This window comes from Fukomys damarensis, unplaced genomic scaffold (assembly GCF_012274545.1).
Source record: "Fukomys damarensis isolate Sample0158 unplaced genomic scaffold, DMR_v1.0_HiC HiC_scaffold_15, whole genome shotgun sequence".
Lineage (NCBI taxonomy): Eukaryota > Metazoa > Chordata > Mammalia > Rodentia > Bathyergidae > Fukomys > Fukomys damarensis.
The window spans coordinates 62,768,248-62,792,335 of NW_022900927.1; the positions used below are offsets into that span (position 1 = coordinate 62,768,248).

General features: G+C 55.7%; 1 protein-coding gene across 6 annotated transcripts in view; it reads left to right on the forward strand.

Moving 5' to 3' along the window:
• Stab2 (stabilin 2) overlaps window positions 1–21,039 on the forward strand; it is a 135,497-nt gene extending 114,458 nt beyond the window's left edge. The window contains exons 56-68 of one of the 6 annotated variants that reach the window (XM_010631338.3): window positions 2,495–2,599; window positions 3,404–3,511; window positions 5,029–5,222; window positions 6,572–6,713; window positions 10,149–10,282; window positions 11,994–12,159; window positions 12,257–12,363; window positions 14,788–14,907; window positions 15,844–15,984; window positions 17,237–17,341; window positions 18,188–18,310; window positions 19,994–20,113; window positions 20,601–21,039. In XM_010631338.3, the coding sequence (XP_010629640.1) occupies window positions 2,495–2,599; window positions 3,404–3,511; window positions 5,029–5,222; window positions 6,572–6,713; window positions 10,149–10,282; window positions 11,994–12,159; window positions 12,257–12,363; window positions 14,788–14,907; window positions 15,844–15,984; window positions 17,237–17,341; window positions 18,188–18,310; window positions 19,994–20,113; window positions 20,601–20,717 (1,682 nt within the window). In that variant the 3' untranslated portion in view covers window positions 20,718–21,039. Of the gene's footprint in view, window positions 1–2,494; window positions 2,600–3,403; window positions 3,512–5,028; window positions 5,223–6,571; window positions 6,714–10,148; window positions 10,283–11,993; window positions 12,160–12,256; window positions 12,364–14,787; window positions 14,908–15,843; window positions 15,985–16,697; window positions 17,342–18,187; window positions 18,311–19,993; window positions 20,114–20,600 lie in introns of those variants that run through there. The other 5 variants (XM_010631339.3, XM_010631341.3, XM_010631340.3 and 2 more) reach the window with 5 other exon arrangements.
• Window positions 21,040–24,088: the final 3,049 nt, after the last annotated feature.

A 24,088-nucleotide genomic window follows, 5' to 3' on the forward strand; every position in this document is an offset into this window, starting at 1 on the left:
CGGGCCCTACTGCCGGCGTACGTGGCCACCCGCGCCCTGTCACTCCTGTCCCCCGTCTCAGCGTCCTCCTCCCCGCCTCCCTCCTCCCCATCGGGAAACAGCCACAGCCCTGACGAGCCCTGGCTGACGGCTCCCTCATCCCTTCGGCCCACTCAGGGCGAGATCGGAAGATACGTGCACGTTCTTAAATTTTTCTTAGCAATTTATCACAACGAAAGACGCGTGGCCATCGATGCCCCTCAAACTCTCCCCCTGGCTTTGAACCCACGCGGATCCCAGCCCGTCCTCGCCGCTCTCCGCAGCGGCTCTGCCGTCCCCTTCTTCCGAAACGCCTCCCTTTCGGGGTCTTTTTGGCTTTGGGGAAGAGGCGGGAGCTGGGCAGACCCTCACGGGGTGCACGGGTGCTGGAGGACACCGTGGCACACTTCTGTTCGACAGAAACGGCCATAACAGTTGTGATCGATGGGGCGTCCGCGGCCCCTGGCAGTGTTCACGTGAAAGATTTATTACTGCGATCAGTGACGCGTGGCCCTGGATCCCTCCTGAAGCCCTCGCTCGGAGCACAGTAACCCCACGGCTCTCGGCAGTGTCTTTCTCCGTATTTAGTTACTTTCAGTGTAGTTCGATGGCATTCGGGGTCACCCCCTGCACGCTGGCCGAGTCCTTATAATACAGGCAGTTAACCTCTGGGGCAGCCACAGCGCGCCCGACCTCGGTTTCCCCACCTGTGCCTCGTCCCCGTCGCACCCTTTGGGGGAGCCCTGTCCATGCCCCATCAGTGGATGGTGGCACCAGGGCATAGAGAGGAAGATTGTTTGGCACCAGGAGTTGTGCTAAGGCCTAGGGACAGAATGGCAGCTCTCGGTGGGCTGGAAACAAAGGGCATTAGAAAGGGGCATGTAGAGCCAGGTATGGGGTGCACACCTGTGATCCCAGCACTCAGGAGGCTGAGGCAAGAGAATCACCATGAATTCAGGCCGGCCTGGCCTCCATAGCAAGACCCAGTCTCTAAAAACAAAAAGGAGCAAGAAATGGGATGAAGGATACAAGGAGGCCGTGTCTTGGGAGCCATCTCAGGGGGGCATTGAGTAGAGACCTGATGAAAGTCATGGGTCAACCTGGCAGCAGCCCTGCACACGCTGTGTGACTCGAATGTCAGTGTGGCAGCCACTAATCACATGTGCCCACTGAGCACCAAAACTGCATGACCAAAGGACTGAATTTTTAAGTGAAGTTTAACCATGTGTAGCTGATATCTGTCCAGCATGCTGGACCTTTCAAACCAGAGGGCTGCCTCTGTTGAAGAAGTGGTCATGTGCAAAGGCCCTGGGGCAGAAGCAGGTTTGACAGGCAGGAAGCCAGGGAGGCTGAGCAGGGCAGGTAAAGAAGGGAAGAGAAGAGGGAAATAAAATCTGAAGGTCACCGGGGCCAAGAAAGGTGGATAGCGTCTAAGTGTGAGGGCAGCAATGGAAGACTGTACTCAGAGAAGTGTCATGGACAGAGGAGACAGCCACACCTACTGCCATGGAGGACACGTGCAGGAGACAGGCCACCCGGGGAGGCTGGAGCAGCAAGCAAGGCAAGGTGTCACCTTGGACTGGCTTGGCCGCCATGGGCGGCAAGGAGCAGCAGGATCACTGCCTGTGCTTTAAGTTTACGCTTTAAGTAGACTTTTCCCGTCGGGAGGCCAGCGTCCTGTCCCATGCGCCGTGACTGTGACACCGTCACCTGTGTGATGGGCGTTGCACCTACACCACACCACGCTCGGCCACGCTGTGGGTCCATGGGGCGCGACAGCGAGCCACTGCTGTGCGGGGACACCGGCCCTCCTAGACCCAGGGCGGGTACCGGACTGAAGAAGTTGCTAAAATATTTGGAGGTGGGAAGGGGACAGAGGTGCAGAGGCTGCTGGGGACCTTGGGGAAGGAGAGCAGGCGACTCCCGGACCTCCTCCTCCTCCGCAGCGCCTCACTGAGGCCCTGGTCCCCGGGGGCCCAGGATCTGGTTGGCCCCTGGCTTGCACCATCCTCACCTTGGATTTTTCTGGCCCTGTGACCTTCCCCGGTCCTCGGTAGAAGGCGCGACTCCTCCGGGGCGGGGGGCCTCAGGGACGGGGAGTTTAGGCTTAGGAGAAAGTTTGGACTCGTCATCCATCACCCTGCCGGGACCGTGGTCCGGCTCCTGGCCTCCTTCCCAGCTCCTTGCATCTCGCTGCCTTTGCTTTTCCAGTCCCTTCCTCGGGCTGCCCCTGCCCTCTGGATGCCACAGCTCACTTCCCTCCTGACTCCTGCAAAATCTCCGCGAGGCCTTCGTCCTGCCCCTTTCCTACCCTTCCTGTGCCCGATCCTACAGCTTTCCGACCTCTGTCCACCGCCAGTCCTGCCTTTGTCCCTTGGTCCCGGTCACCTGGCAGTGACGTTTGGATGACAGGATGGGTGGCTCGGGCCGGGGGTGGACGCCCACGCCGCTCACCGAGCCCCGATCTGCCCTCCAGCCTGCGGCTGCTCCGAACACGGCCAATGTGAAGATGGCATCTCGGGCTCCGGGCACTGCCTCTGCGAGAGCGGGTGGACGGGCCGCCTCTGCGACACCCACGCAGGTCTGTGCGGCCAGCTGGGGGGCCAAGGGGCCCGGAAACATGACCACGCGGGTGTCTCTGTCCCCACATGGGGAGCTTGTTTGGGTTGTGGGCTTGGCCTGGGCAGAGTCCTAGTCACCATCGATTCTGACTTGTACTGAGCAGTCGATCCCCCGAGGCCTCCCCCAAACTCAGAGCCCCAATCCGGGAGGTCTGAGCTGGGAGTGGCCTGCTGGGCCTCCACGACAGTTCACCTCCCCTGCAGTCAGAGGGCCTCTTGCGAAGCCAGGTGCCGTGACACATGTCTGTCATCCTTGCACTCTGGGAGGCTGAAGCAGGAGGACCACAAGTTCAAGTCCATCCTGGACAACTTAGCGAGACCCAGTCTCAAAATTCTAAAAAGTATTTTTAAAAACAAAAAGTCTGGGGATGTAGCTAAAAATCCTGGGTTCAGTCCCCAGGACTGTGCAAAAGAGAGGGAGGGTGGGGGTGCAGCCCTACCCAATTCCTAGGCAGTCTGGCAGCATAGCTGACTTCAGCTCCCCACTGCCTCCTCCCCAGACACCCCCAGCTCCACCCTGCCATCGTGATTATGCCGGGCTTCTCCCAGGCGGGGAGGGCAGGGGACCAGACAGTTCGTCCCCGAAGTTCAGCCTTGTTAGGGTTTCAGTTGGGAGGTTTTCCTGGTTGGCCCAAAGGTAACACATTTGAGCTCCTGCCTCTCGGCGTGTTTATGCAGCAGAGGCAGGAGGGTCTGGGCAAGCGCTTGGGTGAACCCCAGCCTGTCGCCTGGCGCAGGACAAATGGTGACCTCTTTCTTTGCAGTTGTGTCCCCAGTGTGCACGCCTCCGTGTTCCGCTCATGCCACCTGCATGGAGAACAACACGTGTGAGTGTGACCTGAACTACGAAGGGGATGGACTGACGTGCACAGGTGAGTTCCCTTTGCCCACCCGTGAAGCAGCAGCAGGGTCCAGGGTGGGTCACCGCGGTTGGGCTTCCTCCTGGCCCTTCCGCTCCTGCCCGGAACTCTTGAGCAGTGCTCACTCTCTGTGACTCGGTTTCTTTATGCGTGTGCTCCCTGTGGCCAGCCCACCTCACACACCACAGCCTGACAGTTGCTTTGCAAGGCAGGATTTACTTTATATTTTAGAGCGTTTTTCTAACTCCGTTAGTAATATTGTCTTCAGAAAATACACTGGATTTTTAAAAAGTGAACCCTGCACATACTGTGTCCCACCCATGGTGAGAGCCACTGTGCCCGTGGCAGTGTCCATCCCTTGTACTTACAATGTAGGCCTGGCCACAGCGTCCTAAGCGGATGGTGCATAAACAAGTTTATGTCTGTCTCTTTGAACAGCTTCAGTGGGGGCTTTCAGGGCTGGAACAGAGTTTTACCTTGGGAAGCATGTGGGGTCCCTCCCTTCTCTCTTGCTCTGCCCTTGTAACGTGAATGGCCTGAGATGGCCACCAGCATGAATACAACCCAGGCATCAGGTCGGAGGAGGGAGCGCAGCCTCCAGCTTGCCACAGTGAGGTCTCCGTTCCAACTGGCCGGCACCAGATCGGCCACCACATCTAGCTGCAAGGGAGCCAGGAAAGGGTTGTCTTGCTGGGTAGCACACGTGAGAGGCCCACTGGAAAATCCAATTACTATGGAAAAGGAAGAACAACTCAGCCACTTCAGCCAGATGGACTTCCTGAGGTTTTCCATGAAGCACTCGCCTGAGTACAAACTTCCTTTATAAACACTAGACTTTGCCATCCCTGCAGGAAGCAGAACTTGGCAGTGGCAGCAGAGACCAGGCTCGCTCTCTCCTCTCCCAACCCTAGTGGCAGGAGCTCTGCCCTCACCTTTATCCTCTTGAGTCTCAAGTAGTTACCATGACCCCACAGAAGGTCAGGCAGAAGAACTCAGACGCTTTCCTACTGCTGCTGAGGCCAGAGTTGCTGTATTTAAGGGCTAAAATTTGGGAGATTGTGAAGACCAAGTTCCCAAGAGCCAACCCAACACATCGAGGCCAAATTAGCCTGACTTAGCATCCCAGCTCTGCCGCGTGTAGCCATGGTCAGGTCTGTGAAGCTCCCTGAGCCTCGGTCCGGTCATCGGTGGAACAGGGTTAGCAATGTCTGTCTCACATGGTGTCCCATGTTGTACTGTCTCTGCACACGTGAAACATTGAAAACCCAAGCTCAGTCTGAACACCGCCACCCAGGTGAGCCTAGAAGTAGGTGACAGGGTGGACAGAGGCCACCAGGCCTGATCTGTGAGGGTGTCGCAGGGCACTACTGTTGCGGAGCCTCACACAGAGGCCACGGGCCATGCGAGCAAAGGCACAGCCGTACAAGCCCGTTTGCTCCCCAGAGCACAGGGGTAGGGTGGCCAGCCCCCCGATCCAAAGCCCCGGGAACGCAGGTAATGGTACATAGAGCCCCTCCTCCACCTTGCAGTTGTGGACTTCTGCAAACAGAACAACGGGGGCTGTGCAAAGGTCGCCACGTGCTCCCAAAAGGATACCCAGGTCTCTTGCAACTGCCCCACGGGCTATCAGGGAGATGGCTACAGCTGCACGGAGATAGACCTCTGCACGGATGGCCTCAACGGGGGGTGTCACGAGCATGCCACCTGCAGGATGACCGCTCGGGTGAGTGCCCAGGAAAGTGGAGTCAAGCAAGCCTCGCGCTGGGCTCAGCTTCTCACCCCACCTGCCTGGTCTCTGCTCCCTCTTTGGCTTTGGCCTCTTCCGTGCTTTCTTTCTCCTCTGTCTGTTTCTCGCTAAATGCAAAGTGGCACCTGTTTTGGTCACTTCCCCATTTCTGGAACACAACTTAGAGGGAGAGGTTTACTTGGTTCCTGGCTCAGGGGTTCAGTCCACGGCGTAAGGATGCGGTGGGGGAAAACCGCTCGCCTCATGGCAGCTGGGCAGGCAGCAGCGAGGGCGGAGTAGGGAAGGGACATGCGCACTTCCGGGTCCCGGCCGCCCCCACAGGCAGCCGCGTGTCCTGACCGCACTCAGCTGTGAACTCGCTGATGGATCTGGAGTACAGCAATCCCGTCCCCATGATCCATCACCTGGAATGCATGGCACTTTGAGGGGACACTAAGTCTAAACCGTGACAGCGTCCTTGGCCAAAAAAGGGACATTCGTGGGAAAACCGTGAAACCCACAGAAAGTCTGTTGTTTATTTAATGGGAAATAACATTGCTTTCTTAGTTTTGACAAAGGTACTGTGGCTAAGCTGGGGAGTTTACAGTGGACAGCCTGTATCTTTACAGCTTTCCTATAAATCTAAAATTACTCAAAATGTAAAGTTTTTGTTTTATTGTTGTTGTTTTGGATTTTTTGAGATAGGTTCTTGCTGTGTGTTTCAGGCCAGCCTCACTGTGTAGCCCAGGCTGGCCTCAGACACACTGCAGTCCTCCTGCCTCAGCCTCCTGAGTACTGGGTTTACAGGCCTGCGTCACCACACCCAACAAAAAGTTGAGAAATAGCATAACAGCGGCATGCACTCGCGCCCATTTAGCATGGGACAGGTGCCCCGTTTCTGCAGCAGACCGGCAGATGGTGGGGGTGCTGTCCAGCCCTGGGTACGAACATGGATCTGCATCAGGCCACCTTTCATTAAGCTTTGGCTCTGGAGGCTGTGTGGCCTGAGGCTGGCTGCTTAACCTCTCTGGGCCTCCGTCTTCTCATTTGTAAAGCAGGCCTGATAGTCATCAGACGTCTGGGTTGTTGTGTGAGTTATGTGAGTTGATTCAGTGACTCACTCCAGGCGCAGTGGACAAGGTCCCTGCACACAGGTAGCGGGAGGAGCCAGTACTTGGCACAAAAACCAGTGCCCAGGGGATTTGCAGGGAGCCAGGAGAGCCGCTCTGTGCAGGGTGCCGGGGAGGCGCTGGAGGAGCGCAGAGGCGACTGTGCCACCACTGAGTCCTCCGCAGACTCCCCTGCGGGGGCCTCGCCAGGCGCGTGACAGCTCCACGTCCCCGCAGGGCAGGTACAAGTGTGAGTGTAAGAGCCACTACGTCGGGGACGGGCTGGACTGCGAGCCCGAGCAGCTGCCCCTGGACCGCTGCCTCCAGGACAATGGGTCCTGCGCCCCAGATGCCGACTGCGTGGACCTGCACTTCCAGGGTGAGTGTGGCCGGGCTCCCAGGCCCTCGGCCGTTGCGAGGGAAGAAAGGAAGAACAGGACACCGTGCAGCAGACCCCGGCTGAGCCGGGCAGGCAGGAGGGAGCGGTGGGCGGCTGTCCGTGGGGGCCGCGGGCTTGCTTTTCCCACGGTGCTCGGTAACCGTGGCAACGGCAAGGCGGCGAATCCAGGAGGCTCGGCCGGGGCTTCGGGGACACGGAAGCGTTCGCCCTGTGCACCGTCCTGACCTCTTGGTTGGTAGCAGTCGTCGTGCTCCCAAAAGCTCACAGCCAACACTGAGGTGTAGCGAAGCTGAGAAAACCCCAGGAGTAAAGAGCCCCGTGGCAGAACAGAGGCCTAGATGCCGTGGGCATCTGAATCCTGCTGGAGAAGAACCACAGAGGACCCCAATGGCGCTGTCCTGCGAACCTCAGGCCTCCGCCCTTACACCGGCCAGTACTCCCTGGAGGCTGCCTGTGCTTGGCTTGGTCTTACAGCTGGGGTCATTTTAGCAGCGTGGTTAGCACATGTCTCCATGGCAACTGTCAACCGCCCGCCTGTCAGATGTCAGACCTGAGACGCCTCAGCTCCCTCTGACAGACAGGAAGGGTAGTGAGCAAATGTACAGGACACACAGACAGGGCTGCCCTTCTGACGAGCCCCGGGGAGTTCAGGAGGTGTCTGCAGGGATCGAATCCAGAGCCTCAGCCCCTTTTCATTTTTTATCTTGAAACAGGGTATTGCTGAGTTGCCACGTTGCCCAGGCTGGGCTTGAACTTGCAATCCTCCTGCCTCAGCCTCCCAGAGTGCCGGGGTTATCTAGGGACCTCATCTGAGAATCGAATCAGGAGGAGCGTATTCAACCCAGCATTCTTAAATGTCACAAAGAATCTGAAATAATTTACATGTCTGGAGGTAAAGGGTGATCAAATACACCTCTGCACATCCACTCAGATGCACTGTTAGGAACGGTGTGCTTGTGCACACCTGTGATCCTAGCTACTCAGGAGGCTGAGGCAGGAGGATTGCAACATTAAGCTTCTCTCACTCAGATGCACTGTTAGGAACGGTGTGCTTGTGCACACCTGTGATCCTAGCTACTCAGGAGGCTGAGGCAGGAGGATTGCAACATAGTAAGCTTCTCTCAAAATAAAAAGGACTGAAGATACAGCTCAGTGGCAGAGCATGCTGGCCTAGCATGTGTGAGGCCCTGCATTCAATCCCCAGCACCCTGTCCCTCCAAATATGTGTGGTCTCAGTGGAGAAGGAAATCGTGTTGGTCCGACAAGTGGATCACTGAGATGAAGGCTGCAGTTAGACCCGTGGTGTAGAAAGTACCTGTCGTGGTATCTTATAGGGAATGGGGTGATACAGAAAGTGACGTGGCTCTTGTACTATCGCTGCTCTCTGCTTCAGCTATTTGGCTAGAAAAGATACCAGCTATGAACGAATAATAGAGACCTTTAGTATCTTAAGAGGCACATAGATATTTTTCTTGAAAACTTTTTAAAAAGCATTCAGAGAGGCCGGGGATTTAGCTCAGTGGTTCCACCGCCTGCCTCACAAGTGCAAGGTCCCAAATTCGATCCCCAGTACCAATTAAAACATGTAAAATAAAATAAATAAAAGCCGGGGATGTAGCTCAGCACCGCTGCACCTGCCTGGCAAGCCCAAGGTCCTGAGTTTGATTCCTAGTACTGGGAAAAAAAAGCATTCAGAGATCAAAATATATAGAGTCCCTAGCAGAAATATACCTTAATATATATTACGAAAATTATTTAGTTATAAATATGGGAGGAGAAATCATTATCAGAGAAAATGTGTAATATTGACAAATCATGATTTAATGGTAAATTTTTAAATTTCTGAAAACTATGTAGTTTATTATTACATTTATAATATAAATGTTATATAAGTGAATAGAAAAAAGACTGGAAGAATCTGGAATTATGTCAAACTTAAAAGTTTTTAAAAAAAACAGTAAAATTTCTGATGCATCAAAATATTAGCCACAGAGCAGTGGTTATTTCTGGAGAGTAAGGTTGTAGGTGAATTTTTATACGTTTTTATATATAGTGCCCTGATTTCTACAATTAAAATAGGCTTTGTAATTTTATTTTTAACTGGCACGTGATAATTGTACACATTTACAGGGTTCAGTGTTATGTTTTAACACATGTATACATCACGCAGCAGTTAAATCAAGGGACCTAGCAAGTCCATAACCTCATACATTTATCGTGTCTCTGTGGTTGGAACAGTCAAAGTCCTTTCTTCTAGCTTTTTTTTTTTTTGGTATAGGGGTTGAACTCAGTACCTTGCACAGGCAGCAGCGGCCCTGAGCGAAATCCCTGGCCCTCTTCTAGCTGTTTTGAAATATTCAATACATTATTGTGCTGTTTGTTGTTGTTTTGTTTTTTGTTTTGTTTTTGAGACAGAGTCTCATTATGCAGCTCAGGCTGGCCTTGAACTCACTATATAGCCCACACTGGCCTGGCACTCACAGAGGTCCTCCTGCCTCAGCCTCCCGAGTGCCAGGATTAGAGGTGTGTGCCCCAGCACCCGGCCTCAGCACAGTATCATTAACCACACTCATGTACTGCACAAGGGGACGCAAACTTACTCCCCTCTCCAACCGTGACTTTGAACCCGCTGGCCAGTCCTTGCCCACCCGCCCCTTGCTGTGCAGCCTCCAGTGGCCACGCTGCTCCTCTCAGCAGCTGCGAGGTCGCCATCTTCAGTGTCCATGTCTGCGTGCGGTCACCTGGCTTTGTCTTGGTGCCTGGACTTAGCGTAACGTCCTCCAGATTCTTCAGCACTGCTGCAAATAACAAGATTCCACCCTTCTCCACGGCTGAATGTGTCCATGTGGCCGCGCCGCCGTCCTAGGTCCGTCCCCTCTGATGGACCCCCATCTCGGACCCTGGGAAGGGTGCTGCGCAGCTGTCCCTGATTTCACTGCCTCAGCAGGATGGCGGGGTGGCGGGTGGTTCTGTTTTTTAGGAACCTGCATACTCTTACCAGCCGCATCTGTACTAAAAGGTGCATCCCCACCTTTCCTACCACACCCGGGTGCTCCTTTCCCCACATCCTCTCCAGCGTTTGTTGTTTTGTCTTTTTGACGCTGGCCGTTGTAACTGTGGTGCTGCCTCATTGGGCGTGCTGTGTGTGCGGTTTTCACAGCCAGAGAAGAAATAAATGCTTTTTTTCTTTTTGGTACTGGGGAATCGAACTCAGGTGCTTGCATTTGCACAGCAAGTGGCAGAACCACTGAGCTGAATCCCAGCCCTAGAGATAAATACTCCAAACAGTGTCCTCAACATAACTGGGAGGGAAGTGGCTTCTGCACACTTGCGAGACGCAGTGTTCAGAGGGCTTTGGTGGAGCCAGGTCCACTGACCACCCAGCCACTGGGCCGACCCCTCTGCTCCTTGCAGATGCCACCGCCGGGGTGTTCCACATCCGCTCCCCACTGGGCCAGTACAAGCTGACCTTTGACGATGCCGTCCTGGCCTGTACCAATGAAGCTGCAGCAGTTGCCACCTTCACCCAGCTCTCCTATGCCCAGAAGGTAGGTCCCAGACTGTGGGCACCGGGCCGACTACATCTACGGGGGCAGAGGAGCCACCTCTTTGGGGCGACTTGGGCTGTGGCGCATGGGAGGCGAATACAGGAAGCTCTGGGAGCAGTAACGCGTCATGACCAGTGTCAGGCGGCCGCTGTGTATCAAGCACTGATTTTAAGTGCTTTGTTGACATTATCCATCCTACAAAAGTTTGAATAAAGGTAGAGTGAAATATCTAAGCCTAGAGGTAGAAGCCATCCATATTAGCTTTCTTACTGCAGGGACAAACTACCCAACACCTGCAACTTAAAAAAGGGGAGGTTTGTTTTGCTTCATGGTTTCAGCGGGTTCAGTCCATGGCCTGCTGGCTCCAAGGAGAAACAGCATGGTGGAGGAGAGCTGATCAGCTCGTGGCAGCCAGGAGGCAGAGAGAGAGGTGCTGGAGACAAGTCACACCCTGTGACCCGCTGCTTCCAACCAGGCCCCACCTTGGAACACAGGACTCGTGGGTGCATTTTAGATCAAGCCATGACAATCCAGTATTCACGTGTAACCTGCCCGACCCCAGAAGCCTGTTCTTGACCGTAACACCCAGTTGTTACAGCAGAGGCAGAGACCGGAAGTGTACACCTCACTGCTTGAACCAGAGGTCAAGGTTCTCTGGAGCAGCGGGAGCTCTGTGGCTGCAGGGCTGTGAGGGAGATGTGAGGGAACTGTCCTGTCCCCAGCAGGGAGGAGCTGGGGCTCCGTAGCCAGGCAGCCCCCTTCCTTAGCTCTGAACCCAGAATCCAGCACCTTGGAGTCTCCTGCTGGTGCTTTCTCACCGGAAGCAGAAGTGACAACTACAGGGTGTGGCTTTAGAGCCCTTCCTCCAAGCTCCATCACCACCAAAGCACTCTACAACCCGCAGCCTCTTTACCAAGGAGCAAAACCCTTAGTTACCATAACCCAGCATCTTGGCGGCCCTGAGTTGCTGCTCTCCGGCTTCTCGCTGTATGGCCTTCAAGCCATCAAGCTCCTTTCCTACATGGCATGCTTGCAGGTAATGCAGCGCACAGTAGGAGCTCGGTTTCTGAGTTCGTTAAGAGATGTGGAATGGACTCCCCAGGTTTGAATCTTCCGCTTGCTGGCTCTACAACTGAACAAGTTACTTGATTTCTCTTTGCCTCCACTGCTACAGTTGCAGTATAAGGGTTTTAAAAGTTCCTACCTCACAGGGACTGACATGAGGGCAAAGGTGTCAACACGTGAAAAGCTCTCACAAGAGAACACACAGCCCCACATAGTTCTCAGTGAGTGTCACCATGACGGGGGTGGGGGGACCATGGAGGAAAAGACGACACTTGCACTTCTGCCATCAGAGTTGTGCTAACTCCTGATCAGACAAATTTGCAGCGGGAGGAAACAGCTGATTGCAGATCCTTTCTTTTTTATGCGCGTGCATTTGAGATACCTAATGATTACACTCGTCCAGGGAATCAGTAATGCACACCTTGTACGTTGGCCACTTGCAGATCCTTCCTCAGGAGCAGAGGGAAGAGAAGTAGGCATGAAGGACTCGACGCCCACAGAAAGGGAGGCCACCACTCTGGTGCATCCAGTGGCTTGATCCACAGAAACTTAGTGACCGGGAGGTCCCAGGACAGAATTGGAAACAAACCAAGCGGTTCCCCAACAGGTGAGAAATCACCAAAGGGTGATGTCTGTGTCCCTGCAGGCTGGCTATCACCTCTGCTCGGCGGGCTGGCTGGACAGTGGCCACGTGGCCTACCCCACAGCCTACGCCTCCCAGAAGTGTGGCGGGGGCACCGTGGGGATCGTGAACTACGGCGTCAGACCCAACAAGAGCGAGACATGGGATGTCTTCTGCTACCGCATGAAAGGTAACTGCCCCAGCCGAGATGGGCAGGCTCCCGAGGTGAGCAGGGTGGCTCTGCCCCTGCCTCACTGGGGTGGACCCCATGTGCCTCTGCCTTCCAGACGTGAACTGCACCTGCAGGCCGGGCTATGTGGGAAACGGCATGTCGTGCAGTGGGAACCTGCTGCAGGTCTTGATGTCCAACCCCTTGTTGAAGAACTTCCTGACGGTAGGTGCCCTGCACAGGGAGGGTTGCCTCCTGCAGCTGTCAGAGGCATAAGAGTTTCAATGAAGCCAAAGGCTCATTCTCATCATGGCTGAGCTTGGGTGTTGGACCATGTCCTAGGCACTTTCTCCTCGCTGAGATACATACCCAACACTCAACAGTTCAAAGGAGAAGAGGTTTATTTTGGCTCAGGTTTCAGTCCACAGTTGTCTGGCTCCAAGAAGAAACAGCATGGCAGAGGAACTGGCGGAGGAAGGCTGCTCACAGCATGGTAGACAGGAAGCAGAGAGTGAAGGGAGGAGCTGGGAGGGAGATGAACCCTTCCAGGCCACATCCATCTCCTTTGCCAGACCCCGCCTCCTAACAGCAGGTCAGCTCTGAGCCCCCAAAGTCCAGTCACCTTCCAAAGACCCCACATGTGAGCACATGAGGCTCTTGGGGACATCGAACTCTCAACCGTAACAGATGCCTTGTCTGAATTTGAGGCTTGGGTTTGCCGCTGATGTGCTGCCTAACTTTAAGCAGATTAATTTCCTCTCTGAACCACAGTGTTCTCGTCTGTGGAATGGAGGTGATGGTCACCATCACTGTGATCCCTGAATGAGTTGATAGTCATGACGCATTTACACCTGTGCGCATCACACAGAAAATTCAGTATTAACATTGACTGCTGTTACCTCTGCAGGAGAGCAGTGCAAGCATCTGATCTGCAGGTGTGTGGCTCTCCTTTGTCCCCTGGACTTAGTCAGCTAAACCTACCTGGTGGTGACCCAGAGAGCCAATTAATAGGGAATCAGTTTGCATTTTGTGCTGCTCCTAAAGTTGCAGCAGGGTTCTACAAGTCTTCCATGAGAAAGAGTTTGTATTGGCTGTTCAGAAAATTAAGCTCATTAGAAGAATGACTAACATTTTTTAGTGCTGACCTTGCATCAACCACTGTCCCAGCTTTGTGCAAGGACAGAAGGGAAAGGCTCTCCCCTCGCTTTGACAACCACAGATCCCCAGCCTCTCAGACAGAGGCTGGCACATGAGTACTCAGTAAACACTTGTTAGAAGGAAAAGGTCCTCACACACAACCTTATGAAGTTATGTCTCCTATTTGCACTTTGTATGTGAAGAACATTAGGACATAGCCTGACACCCCAGAACTGGGCTCAAATTCAGACTGCTGGGTGCCAGCCTCCCATCATCCTTTGTGGTGAGGAACATGGCAGCCAGTGCCCAAGCCTCTGTTCTCAGGAGCACTGATGGTGGCCTGGGAAGGACAAGTGTCTGGCAAGACCAAGGCAGAAATGAGACCCAGGAGCTGGTGTGGAAAGCCTTTTTGCAGACTAATGGTGACCATCTAGCTCGTCTAAAAATTGAGGTTGCCATAAACCTACTGAAGATAATAAACATCCAGCATTTCCACTGCTTGGCTTGGGACAGCATTTCAGAGCAAAGACAAAACCCTTCAGCAAACAACTTACCTTCTCCGAGCCTCAGAAGCCCTGTCTGTGCAAGGACAAAGTTCAGTGAGGTTGAGCAGTTTCAGTGAATATTTACTGAGCACCTACTCAGTGAGATGCATCAGCAAACAACAGATCCAGAATAAAGAAAACAAATGAATAGTATTGTTACAGAAGGAACTGGCAAGTGACACACACACACAGAGACGCAGAATGGTAGTAAAATAATAAAAGGTTTATTTTGTCAACAAAAGGCCAATCGCACTAAGATCAGTGCCAATGATTGACCCTGTACTGGTTTGCAGCTTCCTCTTTTATAGGTTTTACAGCTATGATCTCACTCAGGTGGTTACATTTCATTTCCTCAGTTCACATTACCCATGTACAAGTGCAGTAACCACACAGTTCTTTTAACCAGACGTGACAATTCCTTATAGTTAGGGAGTTACCTTAAGATTCCTGTGGCTATCCTAGTTTACAGGAAGGGGGTGTTCAAGGTCAGGGATGAGGCCAGGTGTCCCACTTCATGGTCAGTGCCTCTGGTGTCTGTTAATTTTGAACTAAATGAAGCAGGTTGCTGTTAGAGGCAGCAGAAGTCATTTTACATTTTCCTTTACAAAAGTTCTATCAGTATTCCGTGCTAGAAGGCAATGCATATTATGGAAAAGGAAAGTATGGAGCAGTGGGTGAAGCACCACAGGGTCCCATCTTGCTTTGGGAAGGGGGACGCCATCGAAGCACAAACCAAGGAGACAGCAGGGGCAGGACTGGGAGGCCTTGCGTTTTGGAGAACTCTGTGGGCCGCCATGCTGGTGGTGGCTTACAACGTGGCCGTGGCATAGGATCATGGGACTTGCTGCAGGAAGGACAGGTCTCCTGAAACTCTTCCGTGGGACAGTGGGAGTAGCCCGACTTCCACACAGGATGCTGTGGCCCCTCCATCCCAACCTAGCCTCCTCTGACCTGGTCTTCTCCACAGGAGGTGCTGGCCTACTCCAGCAGCTCAGCCCGAGGCCGGGCATTCCTGAAGCACCTGACAGACCTGTCCACCCACAGCACCCTCTTTGTGCCGTTCAACAGTGGGCTGGGGGAAAACGAGGTGCGTCGGGCTCCCTGCTGCCCACACTTTAGCCTAATGTGAGGTAACAGTCACTGCGTCGGGTGGGATCACCAGTTACTGAAACACAGCAGCCACACGGCTGTCGAGCTCACCTACAGCAGGTCAGCAGTCACTCTGGCCTCACCTGCCGTGGCCTGAGATCAGCCCCGCTGGGGAACCCGGTCTGCCGGTGTTCTCCAGACTCTGGTCACATTTGCTGACATGCAGTCGGACAGCAGGTCACCCAGCTGGGCCTGAAGTCAGAGCAGGGAGCAGGGAGGGCCAGGGCCAGGGCCGGTGAGTGAACCTCCGCTCCAACCCTCCCGTGACACGGCACACGGAGGAACTGTCAGGCATCTGCTGCTTCCCTCTCTGCTGGGACAGAACACACAACACCCAAAATTAGAGGGGAAGGTTTGTTCCTGCTCACAGTGTAGAGGCCCAGTCCGCCGGGGGCTGGCTCCAAGGCAGGGCTGCCTGGCAGAGGGGAGTTGGCAGCACTGTGGACCAGAAGCTGAGAGTTAGGGGAGGCTGGGAAGGGAGAGGAAACCTCCAGGCCGTGCCCGCCGCGACTGCCCTTTTCAGTCCAGCTCCACCTCCTACCAGCAAGTCAGCTGTGAGCCCCGAATCCAGAGGTCCCCCTGTGATCATGGGAAGCTTAAGGGGAGTCGAGGAGACAGAAACCATGGCGGCAGAATTTGCTTGAACCCCCACACCGAGGGGCAGTTGGCCTGCCGCTGCGGCAGCCCGGGGGCAGAAACACCTCTGCCCCTGCCTCACTCCACCCCACCCCACCTCTCCCAGGACCCCTGGGAAGCTGCTCTGGACAACAGGGGCGGCGTTCAGGCCCACTCCCCAGCTAGAGGAGCCCTGAGAGCCCACGCCCGAGCAAAGCTCTGCTCAGACTGGACATTGCCTGTTCTTCTCTCCTCTCAGACCCTGTCTGGGCGGGACATCGAGCACCACCTTACCAGTGTCAGTGTTGTCTTTTACAACGACTTCGTCAATGGCACCACCCTTTGGACTAGGCTGGGAAGCCGGCTGCTCCTCACCACCAGCCACGACCAGACTGATCCGGTAAGGAAAGACGGGCGCACTGGGGGAACTCCATAAAATCCACATGCAGAGTTCCTGGCACGCAGCAGGTGCTTGCTTGGCCATTACGAGGGTGACGGTAAACTGAGTCATCAGGCAGGGGCGGTGTTGCCTGCTACCATGTGGACAGGCAGCCCCTGCCCTCGGAAATGGGCCACCTTAGAAGATGGCAATGAAGAGCGACCTTCGGCTCTGTGACCACGTCCATCCCAGGCACTGACCCACAGTCGGCATGGGTCCCAGTTCTGCCCCCGGCTGTAAGGACTTAGCTACCCAACTTCTGTCTCCACGTCCTCCTCTGACACAGGATGACGATGATGGGAGGTGATTACTTTGACAGTGGTGATGTAGAGCAGGAAAACCTTCCTCCTGCCCTCTGAGAGTCTGTACCTGGGCCTGAGAATTAAACTGGGATACGATAAACACACACAAAACTTATCTAATATTCTCTGTGCACAAGGGAGTCTTCATAAGGAAAATGGAGACCCAAAGAAGCAGTTAAGACCAAGAGCTTGTATGTTTTTTGAATAAATGCAAGTTAATTTATGAAGAAGTGAGAAGATAAGGGGTCTCAGGGCTAAGAGTAATAAATCGTGGCACAGTGATTAGAAAACACTACGGATCGGGGAAACTGACAGCAGATAATTTTATTTTAGTAGGTTATTTCAGTAGGAATGTTCTCTCCCTGACACCAGGCAGCGCACGGGAAACCATGACCTGCTTTCAGGTGAAAGGAGGTCAGAAATCCTCCCTGCATCCGCTGTCTCTCGGGTGCCTTCAACTCAAGACATCCGCAGGCCCAGTTGCGTATCTGAGGTGGCCTGCCCCGAACCCCGTCAGTGGTGACGGTGGTGAGGATTTTGAGATGACGTGGATGAGGATGAGGATGATGGTGATGATGGAAAAGGAGGATAGCGGTCGTGACACTGATGGCGGTGGTGGTGATGGTGACATTGATTGCTATGGTGGTGACGGTAATGGTGGTGGTGACGAAGAGGAAGGTGATGATGGCAGCATCCTGATGGTGGCAGTGGTGGCCGAGGTGATGATGCCGGTGGTGGCGGTGCTAATGATCACCACGACCATCCGTGACAGCTAGTCAGAGGCAGTGGTGGGGAGCCAGTGATACGTGCCTGTGACTTCCAGAGGGTACCTGGAAGGCCCTCCGCAGGGCGGCCACACAGGGAGAAAAGGCCAGACGGCCACAGGGCTGCCAACACTCCTCTCTCCCTAGAAGACCTGGTTCGTGGATGGAAGAGCCATTCTGCTGTGGGACATCTTTGCCTCCAACGGAGTCATCCACATCATTTCCGGGCCTTTAAAGGCACCCCCCGAAGTGGTGAGTAGCATCCGGGGCTCCTGGTGCGGGGCCAGGCAAAGCCCAGCGTCCACTCCCTGGACATAACTGGCTGCCAGAAGGGCCGTTCCCACCGTCCCCTGTAGAGATGTGGAGATGGCCATCCCTGCCCTCCGCCTCCAGGACCAGGACCATCCCACTCCCGAACGAGCTCCCCCGACATTTAGATCTATGAGTGGGAGGGGAAGGACGGGGCAGGGAGGAGCCAGTGGGAGGCAGCGGGCAGCCCTGGCGCTGGCTCGGCTCCCTGGGCAGTACACTCCGGGTCTGAGGAAGACTGAGTCAAGAAATGTGAAACACCTGGGACAGCCCAGGAGCTCCGCACACGGTGTCCTCAACTTGGCTGTGAACATGGGTAGTACTGACTTTCCCCGAACTGTGAGGAAACGCCACTGCTCCCCGCTGGAGAGTTCCGCGCTGCAGTAACCAGGCCCCAGGCCCAAAGTCCGCTTCTGCCACTCTCTAGCTGGGTAACACCGGGCGAGCTCTCGGCGTTCTGCACCTATGTGTCCATGGAAGAGCGGGAGCTGTGGAAAACGTACCCACCCTTGTGTTGTTACACACTTAAATGGATTGTGTCACAGAAGGGGCTTAAAGCAGACCCTGGTGATAATGAGGGCAATCCTGGGGTCGAATGCAGGACCTCACACATGCTAGGCAAGCACTGTGCCATCCAGCTAGTCCCCAGCCCTAAACACGGGTCAACTTATTTTTATCTCCATTACTCCCAGATGCTTGGGGCCGGCCGTCGTGGTGGACGCTGGCAAGCATGCCTCTCTAGGGGTCACCCCTGGGTTGAGAACTGACCGCTCTCCTTTCTGCGTGCAGACTCATGCTGGCCTGGGGATGGGGATCTTCTCTGCCATCATCCTGGTCACTGCAGCAGTGGCTTTGGCTGCCTATTCTTATTTCCGGCTAAACCGGAGAGCCTTCCGCTTCCGGCACTTAGAGGTAAGAGAGGAAACTGGGAGGGTGACGCTGGGCCTCCCCGTTTTCTGTTGCTACGACTCAGTGCCTGAGAGTGAGGACGGCGTAAAGAACAGAGGTTTCTTTGGGCTCATGGTTGTGGAGTCCAGGAGGCCTGAGAGCATGGTCAGCTTCCGGTGAGGACCTTGAGCCACTTAGGATCCATGTCCGGAAGCCTCGCTGTACAGCTCCCTGCTGTCTCGGGAACTGACTGCTGCAAACAAGGCATTGAAACCCTCTTCCTGCCCCGTCGTCTCGGGAAGGCCTGGCCCCTACCGGTGGCAGCCACGTTTCAGCAGGGGTTTTGAGAGCACACACCCCAACAGGGGCCCCCTGGACACCAGCTAGGTCCAGAGACCCCAGCCGGGAGTTGGCAGCCGGCACAGAGGCAGGGCAGCCCCCACCAGGCTTCCTGCCACCTGGTGGGGTTTCTGCCCCTCGGAGGACCCACGGCAGCTGCCTCCTGGCTGAGACGGCGTGGTGAGGGTCATGCCGGGCATCTGGCAGCCACAGTCCCCAGGGAGGATTCCCCAGACCAGCACCCACTGCGGCCAGCACGGGCTTCAGGACAGCCCTGAGGCTGGGGAGCAGGGGCAGGGCAGGGTCAGCCAGAGGCCTCACCCAGCAGCCCACAGAGCTCAGTTTGCTCCATGTGAACGGCGGAGACTTCTGAGCCAGGAGGAGGCCCTGTGTGCCAGTCAGCTCCCGGTCGGGCAGAGGGCTAAGATACACGCGGCCGACCGTCGCCTCAGCAGGAGGAAACGCTCTCGGGCTCACAGTGGAAGCTTCGGCCCCTGTTCTCAGCTCCTCGGCTTTGGGTCTGGAGCGAGGGGGAACATGGAGGTGGGAGCTGGCGGCAGAGGAAGCTGCTCGAGAGAAGAGGAAGAGGAGGTCCGGGGTCCCAGGGACCTCACTGCCTCCCCGCTCGGCCTCAGCTCTTAAAGCCTCCAGCTCCCGACAGCAGCGTAGGCTGGGGCCATGTCTTTAAAAGGGGCTCTGGGGACTCTTACCCAAAGCAGGCATCTCTCTTGTGTGCTGTGCACCCCACTGGCTCCCTGTCCCCCGGCACATTCCTGGGAAGGCTGTGCTGAACCCCCGGCGACAGCTCCACCCATTTGTTGCCATGGCTGCCAGAGAGGAGGTGACTTACAAAGAGCAGAGGTCCGAGTGGCTCCCGGTCGCGGAGGCTGGGAGGCCCAACCTCGGGCAGCCAGGCCTGGTGAGGTCTTCTCACTAGTGGAGACTGTGGAGTCCCCCGATCCATGCGAGACTGAATCCTGGCTCAGGGGCGTCTGTCTTCCTATAGGCCCTAGACCCACCCAGCTAGGGCCCCCCGTGTGGCGGTCACCTTCTGAATACTGAGGTCGCTTCCGTTCCTGCCTTCCTCCACCTCACAGTGAGGTTCAATTTCAGCATGCGCTGGATGAGGAGGTCTGGGCTTAGGAGTTACAGTGCCACATGACCACCCTGGGTGAGAAACGCCCGCTGTGTCCTCCTGAAGGGTGGTCACGCCTGGGCTGACCCCAAAGATGGGTGCCTTTGATTGCACATCAGAGTTAATTCAGCAAAACGCTGTTAGAAAGGCAGAGCGGCCCGCGGTCCCTGCCAGCCTGAGACGCTCCCGCCCCAGGCCATCCCTGCTCTCAGCCGTCGCTTGTCTCTCGACAGTCAGAACAGGACGTGGACATCGCCAGCCTCCACAGGCAGCCTTGGGAGAACGTCTCGAACCCCGCGTACGAGAGCACGGCGAGCCCACAGCCACCCCCTCCGGCCTGCGAGGCCCTCCCAGTGAGTCCCAGCTCCGGGCCCTTTCGGGGAGGTGGGGACGCGGACAGGACACGTAGCGGCTCCAGACCTGGACACCACAGACTCCGCCCACCGGGCCCCTCTGCTGACACAGGCCGGGCCAAGCCTCGGTGCCATCAGCTGGGGTTAGCTAAAACCTCGCCCTAAAAGCTCAGGAGCCACCTTGGTGCGGGACAGGTTAGTGACCCGGATGGGTGTCCAGCTACACCCCATGAGCCACGTCATTAGGGCCCTCAGACACGAGGTGGCAGCGCAGCGACTGAGGTGATTTGGCAAGGGCCATGCAAGCAGCTCAGGCAGCCCCGGGACAGGGACCCCTCCACCCATACCCACCTCCCGCCTCCTGTGCTGGAAGCACCATGATGTAGGCCTCACTGGAGGGCAGAGGAAAGCTCAGACTGCAGGCAGTTCCACAGCAGGATGGCGCACGCCTTCTCTCTCCCAGTCACTCTGTCCTCTCCCCCGCCAGGAGCTGGACAGCAGCAACCCCCTGGGGGCTGCGACGCTGTGTGGCTCCCACGAGAGCATCCAGCCCTCAGCCACACCATCCGGGCCATTGGAGCCTGCGGAAGGCCCTCAGCTGTGAATCCTCAGAAGCCGCAGCCTCGTGGGCACGAAGGGGCTCAGCATTTCCCAGGCCAAACCTCGTGGCTCTGGTGAACCCGGGTCTGTTCCTTTCTCAGTAAAGGACCAACTGCTAAGGGCACCAGAAGACGTGCCCTCCGCCAAGTCCTTCCTTCCCACCTTTCAGATGACGCTTGCTTCCTCCTGCCCTGCCGTAGGCAGCCGTGATCGCCCTGCAGAGACCGGAAGGTCCTAGACGGGGCCTGTGCCACTCCCTTGTATCCCAGCGCCCGGCCCTGGAAATGTGCTCAGTCATGTTTATGCAACAGAAATAAAATCAATAGAATATATCGCGTGTCTTAGGAAGCCAAAACCTGCTCAACAGCAGGAGGGGGTCACACTGTGAAGGCAGAACCCACACCTGTTTGGAGTAAGTGGGGCTTTTCGCTTACTGCACTCTGACTTACGCAGTCTCCTTCCGTAATTTGACTGTTTGCCTGCATCTGCTCTGAGGTGGGACAGAACAGTGAGCTGACCCTTCACACCCTCCACGCTGGCTGCAACCACGTATCTAAGACTTCTTTCACTTCAGGAGCAACCCTCAAGTCCTCGCTAAAAGCAGGGTTAGAAAATGGCAGTGAAGATTCAGTACACAAAACATGACTCACAACAAACCAGGCGATAACAAATCAAACTTTTATTTAGCTGTAAGTTCGGTATCATTTATTTAACACATAAAATTAACATTCGGAATAAACAGCAAATGCACATTTGGCATAAATAGGAGATCTACCTAATTTGTACTTATGGTGCCTGAGACCATACACGCACCAATGTGTCATTCGCGAAATGATTAGAAACGGAGTTGAAGCCCACACTAGTAGGAAAACACAAAGCACTGTCACAGGGGTGGCTGGGGTCCCCGAGGGAAGAGGCCACATGCAAGAAGGGGATCCGTACCTGGGAAGGGAGGGGACCAGACAGGGTGGGGTGCTCTACAGCTGCAGGACTTCCCAGAGCTGTCCCAAGCTGGTGTCGAGGCCCCCAGGGGCGGGCATGACTGGGCAGGGCTCCCCCACAGCGGAGATGCCCAAAGAGGACTGACAGCCGCGTGCCAAAGCGAGTGCACACCACGAGGGGGTCCCCACAAGTGCAGGGACATTTGTGCCCCTGGGGGAATCTGCCGTGCCTGTCTACAGAGCCCTTCTGGGGCCAGCAGACCACAACCTGTTTCCTCAAGTAACTCCCACAGCCAGGCCGTGCTGCGGGAGACCGTGCAGGCCTCCAGCACTGACAACCACCCCGCTGGCACTCTGAGGGCACAGCACTGTGACCTTTATGAGAGGAACTTGGCCCCTTCCTTTTCCTTAACCCACTGATGGTGTAAAGTCAGCTAAACTTTGAGCCTGGCTCCCAAAATACAAGACCAAAAAAAAAAGTGGCACAAAAGGAAATCAGTATTAAAAGTGGGGAAACAGGCTCCTTGGTCTGGAGCAATGGAGGAAGCCTGCGTCTGGCCAATCTCGTCTCAGAACTGGAGACAAAGGCACCCACTTGGGTCTCTGGCAGACAGGAGCGCAGGGCAGGCAGAGGGGTGGCCCCTGAGCGCCCAAGCTGAATTCCGGCAGAGGCGAGATCGCTGTCCACTCCTCCTCTGTGGAAACAGTAAGTGGGCCAAAGCCACGATAACCCAGCCTGAATCTGCCCAGCTCCCCGGCAGGAGGCACAGGCTGTGCAGTGTGAACGGTGAGTGCGGAAATGGAGAGGTAAACTGAGAAAGGCAGAGAAAATGTGAGAACGTCAGAAGGAAAGGAAATCAAAGAGGGACGCCGAAAATAGTTTAAAAGCCAGGTTTCCTCTGTAAAGGCAACCTGCTCGCCCAGGTACCCACACTGGGCTGCCCTGGCAGGGTGCACTGCCCCGACCAGGAATCCTTATCCACACACCTCTCAGGAAACCAGTCAAAGCAACATAACTGTTACAAGTTCAGATTCCGTTTTTTGTCTGCCCTACAGGTTGACCTTTTAGTGGCAGAAACCAGGTTGATTTGTTTTTGTCAACAATGCACACGCCAAAGAGCAAGAAGAACCCAGATGGAATGAGGGGGCCGCAGAGGTTAGGACAGGGACCAGCTGCAGCCTGTCCAACGGAGCTGGACAGGGCACTGCGACAGGCTGGTCGTGGTCATGCGGCCCCCGGCGCATGACTGGGGCGCTGGTGCAGCAGGGACCAAGCCCCCGCAAAAGGGCATAAATTACAGAATCCATCATTCATACCCAGGAAATTTTTCTCCCTCAAAGCTTACTGATTCACCTGGATGCTGAAAAAAGCAGGCGTCAGGACAAGTTCTACCTCACTCTAGTAAACCAAACTCTCTGGGACAGGCACCTCGTAGGCAGCCAAAGAATATCTGACTGAATCCAAACCAGGAGTTCTTTTTTAAATGACAGCTGCTTCCTCGTTCTGTTTCTCTAAAGCAGAAATCATGAGCACAGTGCAGCCTTCCGGGACCCGGCACTGGGCACCTCGGCCCCCCACCTGCAGGCACCGAGTGCCAGCCTCCAAAGCACTGGGCTAGGACGGTGTGGCTGCCCGCCCACTGCCAACCCTGCCCGCCTGTGTCTATGTAACAGTGGGTGGAACATGCAGCCAAGCTGGTGAAGAGGGCCACCTTCTGGTGACACTCAAACAACGAGACATCATAGATAAAATCCCACAGCAACGAGGGCACTGCAGGGCGCGCTACGGACTCAGGAGCCTCTGCCGAGTGCAGGCGGGCACCGATCCACAGCTGTAAGGCGCTCACTCCACTGAAAATGCTCAGTACACAGTGCTCTCCACAGCCCTTGGAAAGAGCGGAGCGCTGGGCAGGCGAGGTCTTCCCGTGACCTTCAGTGCCCTCTGTGCTCTCCCACCTCAGACAATACCTACAGAAACAGGCGAATGCCAAGAGCCACAGGCAGGACAGGAATCCGCGAGCAGGAGGAAGAGCCGCAGGCCCCAGGCACCTCGTCCCGCCTGAGGTGACTCGTGAGCAGCTCCTGTCCCCCACACCCCAGGCAGCGTGTTCCCCAACGGCCGTCCCTGTCCATGAGCTGGAAAGCGACTTTATCGGGGCGCAAGTCTCTGCCCCTTCCCCGGAACGGGGCAGCTGTCCCCGCCTGTCACCGCTGTCTTGGGGGAGGCCGTGGCAAGCACATGGCGAGGACGAAGGGGCTCCGTCCTCTCGTACGGTCCTTCCGGGGGGCGGCGCTCCCGTGTGTCACAGCGGCCCGGCGCCCACCTGTCCTGCGAGCTTGTACCTCGGTGCCTCACCGTCCCCAGGGCCAGCCTGCCGGTGCCCAGGAAAGGTTCGCACAGAGCTCAGGCTGACGAGGAAAGATGGAGTCGGGG